Consider the following 12,505-nt stretch of genomic DNA (forward strand, 5'->3'; position numbering starts at 1 on the left):
ATTCACTTTACAGAAGCACATCTCTCTTCCTGCCTATATTGTTAGTACCAATATGGACCATGACCTATGGCTGCTCACCCTCTTCTGTCAGAATGTCTTGTATCAGCTCTTAATATAGGCACTTGGGAAGCAACATATCATCCTGGAGTCAGACTCATGGTCACAGAAACACCTATGTGTACTCCTGGCTTTCGCATTCCCCATCACTACTGCTTGCCAAGACTTTAGCCATCCCTGGTGTACAACAGAACCAATTGTGACACCACTGTTGTGCTGCTGCTATAGCTTCCCCCTGAGAGGCTATCAACCTCTCCCCAACAGTATTCAAATTGGTATACTTATAGCACATACAGTGCAAATTCTGCAGTAATGTGACTACATTTCAAAATAAATAAATTGTACAAGTTACTCATTGGTATTCTCACTCACCACTCGAGCAGTCTGTTCCTCCCCAGCCAGGTTCACACTGACAGGTGTCTGGGGAAACACACTTTCCATGCATGCATTCTTCTGTGCACAATGCTACAAAGAATGGATAAATAACTTGTTAATATTAACATATTTTTAAACAACATGAAACTGAAATTTAGTTGTATCACATAATAAAGATTTTTATTATAATTACTTTAAAAAAAAGTGACATAAAAATCACTGTTAAATTTTGTTTTTCAGACCCCCACACCTGTATCCACCTATTGTTTCCAGGCTTTATCCCATCCAAATTTTACTTTTCAAGCTTTCTCCCCCTCCCCACCCTTACTCTCCCACTGAAGAAGAATCCCAACCCAAAATGTTGTCTGTCCATTTTCCTTTACAAATGCTGCCTGACCCATGGAGTTCCTCCAACTACCCATCTATACGAGTCCTATTTACCCGTGTTGTCCCATACACTTCCAAACCTTTCCCATCTGTGCCTGTCCCAACATGTTTTAAATGTTGCAATACTTGCCTCAACTATTTCCCCTGGCAGCTCGTTCCATATATGTACCATCCCCTGTGTGAAAAAAATAAATCTTTCCTCACTCACCTTAAATCTATGCCCTCTAGTTCCTGATATACCAACCCGGGAAACAGATTGTGCATTCACCCTATCTATTTCCTCGTAATTTTACTGTGTACATTCATCTTATCTTTGTCTGAAATGTTTTTATACACCTCTATAAGTTCATCCCTCAGTGCGCTATGCTCCACGGAATAATGTCCTAGCCTGCCCAATCTCTCCCTATAATTCAGTCCCTTGAGTCTTTGTAACATCCTCTTAATTCTTTTCTGCACTCTTTTCAATTTAATGGCATCTTTCCTATAGCTGGGTGACCAAAAGTGAACACAATTCTCCAAGTGCAGCTTAACCAATGTCTTGTACAATTGCAGCATGTCACAACTTTTATATGCAATACCCTTGCTGATAAAGGCCAGAGGACAAAAGCTTTCTTCTACACCCTGTCCACTTTCTGAGAATTATGTACTTGTACACCTTGGTTCCTCCGTTTTAAAACTCTCCCAAGGCCACACCATTCATTGTAAAAGTCCTAACCTGCTTTGGCATCCCAAATTACAATAGCTTGTACTTCAATCTGAATTCAACTCCATTTGCCATTCCTCAGATCCCTTACCCTGTTGATCAAAATCCCATTGCAATAAATTAATAACCTTTTCCAACTGTCTACGATTTTAGTAAAATCTGCAAAATTATATAGATGACAAACAACAATGGGCCCAGCACCAAACACTGAGGCACACAAATTGTCTTGGGCTTTTTGTAAAAAAAACAACCTTCCACCATTACCTTCTACTTCCTGCAACAAGCAAAATATGTATCCAATAAAATAGTTCTCCTTGGATACCAAGTCATCTAACCTTCCGTCATCACCTTCAGCTTCCTGTCATTAAGCCAAATATGTATCCAATTAGCTACATTCTCCGTGAATCCCAAGTGATGTAACCTTCCATCTCTCACAATGAATTCTAACATTTTCACTGATGTCAGGCTAACCTGTTTATAATTCCTTGTTTTCTCTCTATCTATCTTAGATTAGCTAACCTCCAATCTACTGGAACTCTTTCAAAATCTAAAGAATGTTCAAAGCGAATGGATATTGGGCTGTATTCCCAATTCCCCAAATCTACCCAATTGTGGTCCTTGCAATTTCTTTATTTTTATCTACACTTTCGCTATAGCTGTAACACTTTATACGGCATGATTTGATTGTATTCACATTTGGATGATCTACCAGTATTGCATTTTTTTCTTAAATCCCTGTATCTTGGTACACGGGTAACAATAATAAACCAATGCCGATACCAATGTTGATCAATGACCACCAATATATCTACTTTTTCTGGGCCACTTCCTTAAGTATTCTTGGATACAAACTGTCAGGCACTGGAGATTTGTTGGTTTTTAATTCCATTAGTTTCCCTAACGCTATTATTGCATAATAATAAAGTAGTGGTGGACGGTTGTTTTTCTGCCTGGAAATATATTACCAGTAGAGCACCACAGGGATACATTCTGGGTCTGCTGTTTTTTTTGTGATTTATGTAAATAATTTGAATGAGTATGGCTGTGGTAACAACACAAACAATGGTGAAGTTATAGATAATGAAGAAAGTTGCCTGAAGGTTCAGAAGGATATAGATCAGCTGGATGGAACAGCAACAGATGGGATTTAATTGAGGTAAGTGTGAAGTAATACATTTTAGGTTGTCTAATGCTGGCCTTGCATAAACAGTAAATGGCAGGGACATTAGAAGCATTGATGTACAGAGGAACTTCAGGTGCAAGTTCATAGCTCCCTGAAAATGGCAACAGGGGGCAACATAGCGTACTGAAAAAGTGTTTGGCTTGCTGTCCTTCATAGGCAGGGATATTTAGTATAACAGTTATGATATCATGTTGCAGATGCGCATGACATTAGTAAGGCTACCCTAGGGATACCATGTGCAGTTCTGGTCAGCGCACTATAAAAAAGATGTACCTGTAGTGCCTTCAGAAAAGGTGAAAGAGAGATTTTACTGAATGTTGCTTGGAATGGAAAGGCTTAGTTACAAAAAGAGATTGGATAGGCACTGAATGTTCTGGAGTGCAGTACCATAACAGGTGACCTTACAGAGGTATATAAAATAATGAAGGGCATACTTAGATAGTTACAGACTTTTTTTCCAAGGATAGGGAAGTCTATAATTAGAGGACACTAGACCAAGACCCGTTGGGTCTGCTCCCCCAATGCACCTATCCCCTACCCGTAGCCCCCACAGGAGGCGTGGTCCTCCAACTCAACCCGTTGCTGAAGGTAAGATTCGAGCACTCATCGGCAAAGATCACAGCTTGTGATCCTCATCCAGCACTGGAGTTAAAAAATAAAATCCCAATCCCCAATTGCAATACCAATTGACCCTCCTCCCCCTGTCCTGCCAGGAGCTATAATGGCAAAATTGTTGCAAATGTCAGGAGCACTTGCTGTGAGATGCCATTGAGCTGAAAAGTTCAGAGTGTTGCTGCCAGTGTTCCTGCAACTTTGTATCAAAGTGTGTGAGGGATGATTTTGGCATAATGTTGTGAAATGGCATAACATATTTAGGCATCACAGTCAGCATGGACAAGTCCAGACCAAAGGGCCTCCAGCAACAAAGGACCAAATACTTTGGACCATTGTTACTTCACCACCAAAGACGCTAATGGCTCCATCCGTCGCCCCCGCTTTGGAAAATCAGACCATCTGGTTATGTTCCTTCTTCCTGTGTACAGGCACCAACTGAAGTGTGCAGCTCCAGCAGGAAGAATTACACAGAGCTTGTCAGGGGAGGCAGAGGAACGACTCCACAATAGCATGGAGGTGGTGAACACGGCAATGTTGAAGGACCCACCAAAGGGCCTAAAAGAATATGCAACGGTTGTTACTGACTTCATTAGGTAAAGTGTAGAGGAATGTGTTTCTACCAAGACCATCTGAGTGTTCCCTAACCAGAAGCCTTGGATTAACCAAGAAGTTCATTGTCTACTGAAGACCGGCTCTCAGGCATCGAAGTCTGGGAATACAGAATACAGGAAGTCCAGGTATGACCTCGATAAGGCCGTCAGAAACACAAAGACAACCTTTTTCTCTAAACGGAGGATGAGATGGACGTTTGTCAGCTGTGGCAGGGCTTTCATGTCATCACTTCCTATATGGCAAAACCAAGCGACTGCAAGGCATCACCCCCAAACAACCTCATTAAAGATCCTACCATCAAGGAGTGGTGGTATAGACACCTGAAAATCGTGACCAACAAGTTCAAGAATAGCTTCTTCCCAACAACCATCAGGTTTTTGAACACTACATAATACCAACCTCAGTAACTATAAACTTCTGTGGAATATGTCTTTGATTGCACTATGGACATAGTGGTGGAGGATGTTTTTTGGCCAGTGGTGTTCCGCATGGATCTGTGCTTGAACTGATTGATGTGACTGGGAGAAAAGGCAGATGGGCTGACTGGTAAATTTGCAGTTGACTCAAAAATATATTGAATAGTGGATTGTGAAAAGGAGGTTATAGAGCAGTTGGAAATAAGGGCAGAGAAATGGCAGATGGTTTAATCTGGACAAGTATGGTGTTACACTTCGGAGAGATCAAATGTAAAGAGAAAGTATACAATTAAAGGTAGAACCCTTAGGTGTATTGATGCACAGACGGATCTTGGGGTGCAATATCATCTATCTATATTTAAAACTGTGTGTGTGTGTGTGTGCGTTTCTGCCTGTCTTGTGGTTGCCAGCCTGTGGGTGCCAGCCTTTGATTAGTTGCTACGCTAACACCAGACCACAAACACCCAGATTTTTTCCATTTCGGTAGAGATTTCACTTTCATTCCAAGTATCCACTCCTCATTAAATTTTGTCGTGTTTATGTACACATTTTTAATAAGATCCTTCTTCCCCCCCCCCCCCCCCCCCCACTCACTCATTCTGTCGCCTCCTGCTGGCCAGCGACCATAACGGTTGCTGGCGCCCGCCTCTCGCCTCAAAGACGCCATTTAAAAACAGCCGCACTGCTGAGTGCTCGAATCTTCAGTTGGAGAACCACGTCTCCCGTGGGGGCTACGGGTAGGGAACGGCTGCATTGGGGGAGCAGACCCAACGGGTCTGCACTTGGTCTAGTAGCTCCCTAAAAGTGGCCACATAAGTAGATAGGATGGTAAAGAAAGTGTATGGCATGCCTTCATCGATTGGGGCATTGAGTTTCAAAGTCAGGAGGTCATGATATAAAACCTTTGGTTAGACCAAATTTGAAGTTCAGGTTGCTACGTTACAGGAAGGACATGGTGGCTTTGGAGAGGGTGGGAAGACGATCACCAGTATGTTGCCTGGATTAGAGTAGTATACAAAAAGAAGAGAGGCAAAGATAGGGTACATAGTCAGGAATCTTTCTCACAGAATAGAAAATTCAAATACTAGATGGCATGACATTAAGGCGAGAGTGGGAAAGGTTAAGGGGCTTTTTGTGGTAAATTTTCTTCATGCCGGGAATGAGCGATTATGGACCATGTGCCGGCAGAAGGGATTATTTAATTTGCCATAATAGTCAGTACAGATGATGTGTCAGAAGGCCTGTTGTACTGTTACAATTTCTACATAAAACTCTCTGTCCATAGAAATGTCACCTCTGCACTAACCTCCTTTTCCTGTCTAAAGTTAGCATCACATATTGTTGCCATGAAAATTTACATCCTTCTTTCCAATAGACATGTCTATTTCTTTCAATCAAATTTATTTACGACTACAACGACAGTCCCTTGTAACATTTAATACAGATCTTCTCTCATCTATCAGTCACAGTGTAGTTCAATAGAATTCACTTGGTCCCACTTTCACTAATTTGATTTTGCTACCATAGCTACTATATTTGTCTTGCCATCAGTTCGATCAAGGACACACAAGAAACTGCAGATGCTGGAATCTTGAGCAAAGGCAAAGAGCTGGGGGAACTCAGCAGGTCAGGCATCAACTGTGGAGGTAATAGACAGACAACACTACGGGTTATAACCGTTCACAGCATGGAAAGGATGGGGACAGGGCGATGTGACTGATGGTTGGATCACGTTGAAAGTGGCGGAAATGTCAGAGAATGATGTGGTGAACACAGAGGCTGATAGAGTGAAATGTGGGGACTAGGTGAACTCTATCCATGTTTTGTCTGGAGCGAGGGGGAGTGGGAGCAGAACTGTGGGACATGGATAGGACACAGATGATGTCCCCATTCACAACACTGCGGACGGAAACCACGTTTACTTAAGCAAGAGGAATCTTGGAAGTCCTGGAGTTGAAGGTGTTCCAGTCTGAAGAAATATCCCGTCCCAAAATGTCATCTGTCCATCCCTCCACAGATGTAGCCTAGCCCACTGAGTTCCTCCAGAACTTTGTTTTTTTGCAGAAGATCTATCAGGGATCTATCCTTGTTCTCCTTCTCATCGGACTCGCCTGGCTTTTCAATTATGAAGTATTTATAGATTTTATGTGTTGTCAAAAACAAGACATTACTGTATAAATGTAACCTACCTGATTTTTGCAGCTTACAAGTTTTTTCCATTGGTGTGTTTTAAGTTAATGATATTATAAGCTTTGTGGACATGTATGCCACTTTTTTTAAGCAGACTAGTTTTGTTTGATTGACTTCATTGAACAATTATGTTCAGATGCATTGATCTGATAATATTAGCATTCTTGTCAGAATGCTAAAATTAGTTCCATTCAAGCTAGCAATAAAAATGACCTACATAGCAAACTGTAATCATGCCAGCTCGGTAGTAATTTGATTATCATGAATTATTCTAGCTTTTCCAAGGTCAAACAGCTAGTTAAGCTATTTCACAGAAAAAGTCAACATGAAGAATTTAAAAACAACTCACTTAAAACTTGTCATCTTTTCAAGTTCTACTGAACTAAATTATATGGCTCTAAGATTTTGATGGTATTGTACCTTAGATAAACTGAAGTTAAAATTTAAAATTTTAATAATTCTGTACTCAAAATAAGCAACATTCACATTAGGAAAGATTAAGTCATAGAGTCATACTGCATAGAAACTGGCCCTTCGGCCCAACTTGCCCACACCGACCAATTTGTCCCATCTATCCTAGTCCCACCCATGCCCGCATTTGACCCATATCCCTCTAAACCTATCCTATTTTTGTACCTGTCTAAATGTTTCTTAAATATTACGGACATTTGAACAGAAAAAATTATGCAATTATAAAATTAAAGGAATAATTGCAAGCACAATGAACAAAAAATCTTGTTCACTGGTGTCACTGTAAATTCTCAAATCTCACATCAATAGTATTATCGATTGCCGTTAATATGTCTAACATGTTTCACATCATACTGGAATCTTTTGCCCTCTGCTGAATTAATAAATTTCTCTTTCTGTTGGCTAATCATAATCCATGAAAATCCAACTACTGCAGTTGGCATTTGTAAATTCAGCTTTAAATAAATTAAGAAAAATAAGGCAAGAATTTTGCACCACTGCTTAGACAATGTGGGCATTGACTTGAGTCTGCATAGATCTACAATGAAAACACAGACAATTTATCAAGAGCCACTGCAACCATCAAAATAGATACATCCACTAGAAATGTGCAGAGCAGGCACACCAAGACTTCAATCACCAAGTTGAGACCAACACTGTCAACTCAAGCACCACACTCTTAAGTTATACTTAGTTTAAGTTTAAAGTTGTACTGAAAGTATTCTCTTAAGTTTGCAGTGATAGTCTCCCTAGAATAATTCTCCTACCAGGATCTCCACAAAGATGTTGGTACAATTTTTCTACATTTCTGAAACAGCATCTACATTAAAACGGAATGCCACCTTCACCAGAAATGCCTTTATCAAAACAAGGTAGGGACATTTGTGGCTAGAAAGGGACCTGCACCCACTCCAAGAATTCCTGCACCACAGACAAGTGTATTCTGTTCCTCAGCTTCCAAGCCAATCTGAAATGTTTTTGTGTCTCAGCCAGCACAGTGCACCATTCATAGAAAAGGATGCTTCAGCTGGTACTTACAATTTTTTTCTGAGAAGTAGCTGCTAATCAGTTCCCAAGAATTAAATGTGCTATTTTGTTTATAGCATTTCCATGCAAGTTTAAGTCATGGTAATAATCAATTAACCTTCAAGAGTGCAGAGCAAAGCCAGGCTCTCAAGCAGATTAGCCTTCCAACATTAGTATCACTCGACACAATCGCTTTTTAAATGATTTAATTGTTAGAAAGATCTTTGGCTGTCATAATAAAGAAAACATTCAGTTCACACAGTCAAAGTAGATGGTTACACAGGACAAGTATCACAACTGGTCTCCAATGTCAGACAGTCCGGGAATACTTATTATGATATTGCCTGTGGATTTGTAGATTCATTGATTAATCAAGAGCAGACTATCACAGTAATAAGAGATCTGGTGGTCAGTTGCAAAGGGAGCAGATTCAGCAATTCCCAAGGTTATTTTTAGACAAAATCAAAGTAATTTAAAGAATGCAGCGGTTTCTCTAATTTTTAATTTTTAAACAAAAGCTTTCTTAAATTTGAGTTGCATTGCAAGAAATTTGAAAAATAAACTAGATTTATATTGTCAGCATAAATAATAATGCTTCAGAGCACCACTACTATGTACGGTGAATTATGATAAAGTATAATGATGCTTGTGACATTACTAACAGGGGCAAGTGAGCAGAGTGTACTTTCAATTATTCAAAAATATTTTAAATAATTATTTTAAAATAAATAACATTTAAAGCAAAACGACATTGACTCAATCTATCTTTCATGCTCTTCAGAAACTATTTTGAGATTGTCTTAAAAACACCACATTTCTGTGATTGTGTCAGCTGCTCCTTCAAGAAGAATTTCAGGAAGAGAGAGTATTTAACTCCTGATTGACTGACAATGATCAAAAATAAATTAAAATTCCACCAAACATGCTATGAGACCATGCGGCCTTTGTTGAAAGCAACTTTATAAAAACTAAATGCAACATTGCAAAGCCTAAAGGAAAAGTATTTTCCAATCACAACACGATTAACCCAAGGACACAATTTATGTTATCTTATTTTTTCTCCACAATCTAACTGTCTGCAGAATTTCAGTAAACCAGGAACTTTTCAAAGTGCTGATAAAGTCAGAGCTTTTTCCCATCAAAATGAACTTTCTGTGAAAATTGATAGTGCAAGATTAAATGGGTAAGGGTACATAACCTTTTAAGGAATAAAATGAGCAAGGAAGGAACAATCCCAAAGCATGAGGTATGTGTTACCTATTATTGTGGGCTTGATTCTTTAACACAGGAAAAGTAACACCTGCCCTTATACCTCCTCCCTTGACTCCATCCAGAGACCCTGACTGCCCTTCCAGGTGAGACAAAGGTCCACATGCACCTCCTCTAACCTCATCTACTGCTCCCAGTGTTCCCGATGTTGGCTCCTGTACAAGACCAAGCATAGACTCGGCGTTCATTTCGCTGAAGGCTTACACTCAGTTTGCCAAAGCCTACTGGATCTCCCGGTTGCTAGCTATTTTAACTAGCCTTTCCATTCCCATACTATCCCTTCTGTCCTGGACCTCGTTCATTGCCAGAATGAGGCCACATAGAAATAGAAGGAACAGCACCTCATATTTCACTTGGGTAGCTTACAACTCAGCGGTAAAAATATCAAATTCTTTAATTTTAGCTAACTTCTACATGCCCATCCCACCAATTACCCTCCTCCCCACCACTGGACTTCATCGTGCCAAAAAATATTTGGCCTGTCAGTAGGCAGAGGTTCGGTAGCCACACAAGAGTAGAAGAGTAAGTACAGATTGTCATCCTTCTACCTTACTGAACAACACTGTCAACATACCTTTCAACTTCTACGTACTTCCCTGTCTGCCTGCCATGAATTGTAAGCAGTATACCTAAGGTAGCCAAAGATACTACTGGTTATATTTTCACGCTATTGTATCGAATTGTTTGTTTTATTAAATTTTTTGAGGATAACTATATTTTTGCCTGCTGCCAGACATTACTGAAGTATAGAATTGTTGTCAAGTGCTCATCCGACCATCCATTTAGTTTCTTTAAAGGGTGACAGTTGAAGGATCTCTTAATCTGCTAAATTGTGCATTTCTTGGCTGGTTGAAATCATTTATTCATTCTGTCTCCATACATATAGCTACATGACAAAAGACACAGAACCACCACATTTTGGGTTATTGCCTCATAAAATATGCACCTTTGGGAGCTTAAAATAATAATGTTGATTTACAAATGTAAGCTGACAAAATAAAACAGTAGCATACAGTAGCCATTAATATTCATGTTACTGTTCACAAAAAGTTACCTCCTTATTTTACACATGCGGGTGGTAATTTTTTTATTTTTAAATAAATAATTTTGTACTGGTGACTGTGACAATGTGATGGCACTTCAGAACTGATGACCTTTGGGACCTTTCAGTTATTTGTGCAGATAACCACACTGAAAATCTCAGCAATATCACTGATTGATAACTGAATAGACTAATAGAATACAATACAATAATACTTTATTAGCCAAGTATGTTTTGCAACATACGAGGAATTTCATTTGCCAAGTCAGTCATACAAATAAAAAGCAACAGAACACACAAAATACATTTTAACATAAACATCCACCACAGTGACTCCTCCACATTCCTCACTGTGATGGAAGGCGAAAAAAAGTTCAATCTCTTCCCTTCTTTGTTCTCCCGCGGACAGTGGCCTCGAGCCTTCCATTGACAGGACGATCTTACTCCCGTAGCCGGAAGGTCGGGCCCTCCATGTTTGGGCGATCCAGCTCTTGCAACGGGGGGGAAAATCTCAGCGCCCCCGCACCTGGTGACCTGACCCCGGGTCGGGGCTTGTCGAACCTTCAGCGTCGTTGCAGCATCCCGACTCGGTCTCTCCCGAAACTGCGAGCTCTTGATGGTAAAGTCCGCAGTTGGATCATCGATCCCAGGGAAGGGGTCGGCTCCGATGGTAATTCCACGCCGCTCGGTGGGGCTCAAAGTCGGTCCCGAGTGAGGCCTCCAGCTCCAAGTTGTTAGGCCGCAGAGCAACTGGAGACACGATCAGGAAAACAATCGCATCTCCGGCAAGGTAAGAGACTGAAAAATAGTTTCCTCCGATCAATCCCCCACCCACCACATAAAACAAACCAGAGAACATTTACACAAACTTTTAAAACACACTAAAAATAACCAAAAAAAAGACAAAAAGCCAGACTGTTGGCGAGGCTGCCAATCGTGCGGCACTCCTGATGGTAAAATTAGCCATGTTTAAACCAAACGTACAATGAACACCATTTGTCATAGAAAAGCAAGGATAGGTGATATTTTGGATCAGGACCCTTCTTCAGACCGATTGTGAAGGAAGAGGAGAAAACTAGAAGAGGTGGGGAGCAGAACAAAGCCTGTCGAGTGATAGGTGGATACAGATCGAGGGTTTTGATAGACAGATGGTTGGACAAACTTCAGATGAAAAGACAAAAAGGTGTCTCCCCCCCACCACAATCAATTTGAAGAGGAAGCCAGACCTGACATGTCACCTGTCCATAGATGCTATCAGACCCGCTGAGTTACTATAGCACGTTGTGCATTTATTTTAAATGATAAACTATTGTTCTTTTCTATTTTCTTTTATTAAGTGTGGCAAAAACTCTTTGTTCCTAGAATCATAGAGTGATGCAGTGTGGAAACAGGCCCTTTGGCCCAACTTGCCCACACCTGCGAACATGTCCCTGATACACTAGTCCCACCTACCTGCGTTTGGTCCATATCCCCCCAAACCTGTCCTATGTACCTGCCCAAATGTTTTTTAAACATTCTCAATTACCTCCTCAATTGAGGACCCCTCCTCAATTACCTCCTCTGGCAGCTTGATCCATACATCCACCACCTTTTGTGTGAAAAAGATACCACTCAGATTCCTATTAAATCTTTTCCCCTTCACCTTAAACCTATGTCCTCTGGTCCTCGATTCACCTAATCTGGGCAAGAGACTCTGTGCATCTACCTGATCTATTCCTCTCACAAATGTATACACCTCTATAAGATCACCCCTCATCCTCCTGCCCTCCAGGGAATAGTCTACTCAACCTCTCCCCATAGCTCAGACCCTCTAGTCCTGGCAACATCCTCATAAATCTTCTCTGTACACTTTCCAGCTTGACATCTTTCCAATAACACGGTGCCCAGAACTGAACACAATACTCTAAATGCCAACGTCATGTACAACTGCAACATGACCTCCCAACTTCTATACTCAATACTCTTATGAAGGCCAATGTGCCAAACGCCTTTTTGACCATGCTATCTACCTGCGTCACCCATTCCTTCTCTCCAGAGAAGCTGCCTGTCCCGCTGAGTTACTCCACCATTTTGTGTCTAACTTGCTAATCTTGCCATGTATGTTCTTATCCAAATCATTGATATAGATGACAAACAGTAATGGGCCCAGCACAAAATCC

General features: G+C 40.7%; 1 protein-coding gene across 1 annotated transcript in view; it reads right to left on the reverse strand.

Moving 5' to 3' along the window:
* The window catches only part of megf11 (multiple EGF-like-domains 11), a 177,504-nt gene that overhangs the window by 145,756 nt on the left and 19,243 nt on the right, over window positions 1-12,505 (reverse strand). Inside the window, exon 4 of the mRNA XM_055661343.1 lies at window positions 430-522. Within this exon, the coding sequence (XP_055517318.1) occupies window positions 430-522 (93 nt within the window). The remainder of the gene's footprint in view (window positions 1-429; window positions 523-12,505) is intronic.

The sequence above is a fragment of the Leucoraja erinacea genome, chromosome 33, assembly GCF_028641065.1.
Source record: "Leucoraja erinacea ecotype New England chromosome 33, Leri_hhj_1, whole genome shotgun sequence".
NCBI classification, from domain to species: domain Eukaryota; kingdom Metazoa; phylum Chordata; class Chondrichthyes; order Rajiformes; family Rajidae; genus Leucoraja; species Leucoraja erinaceus.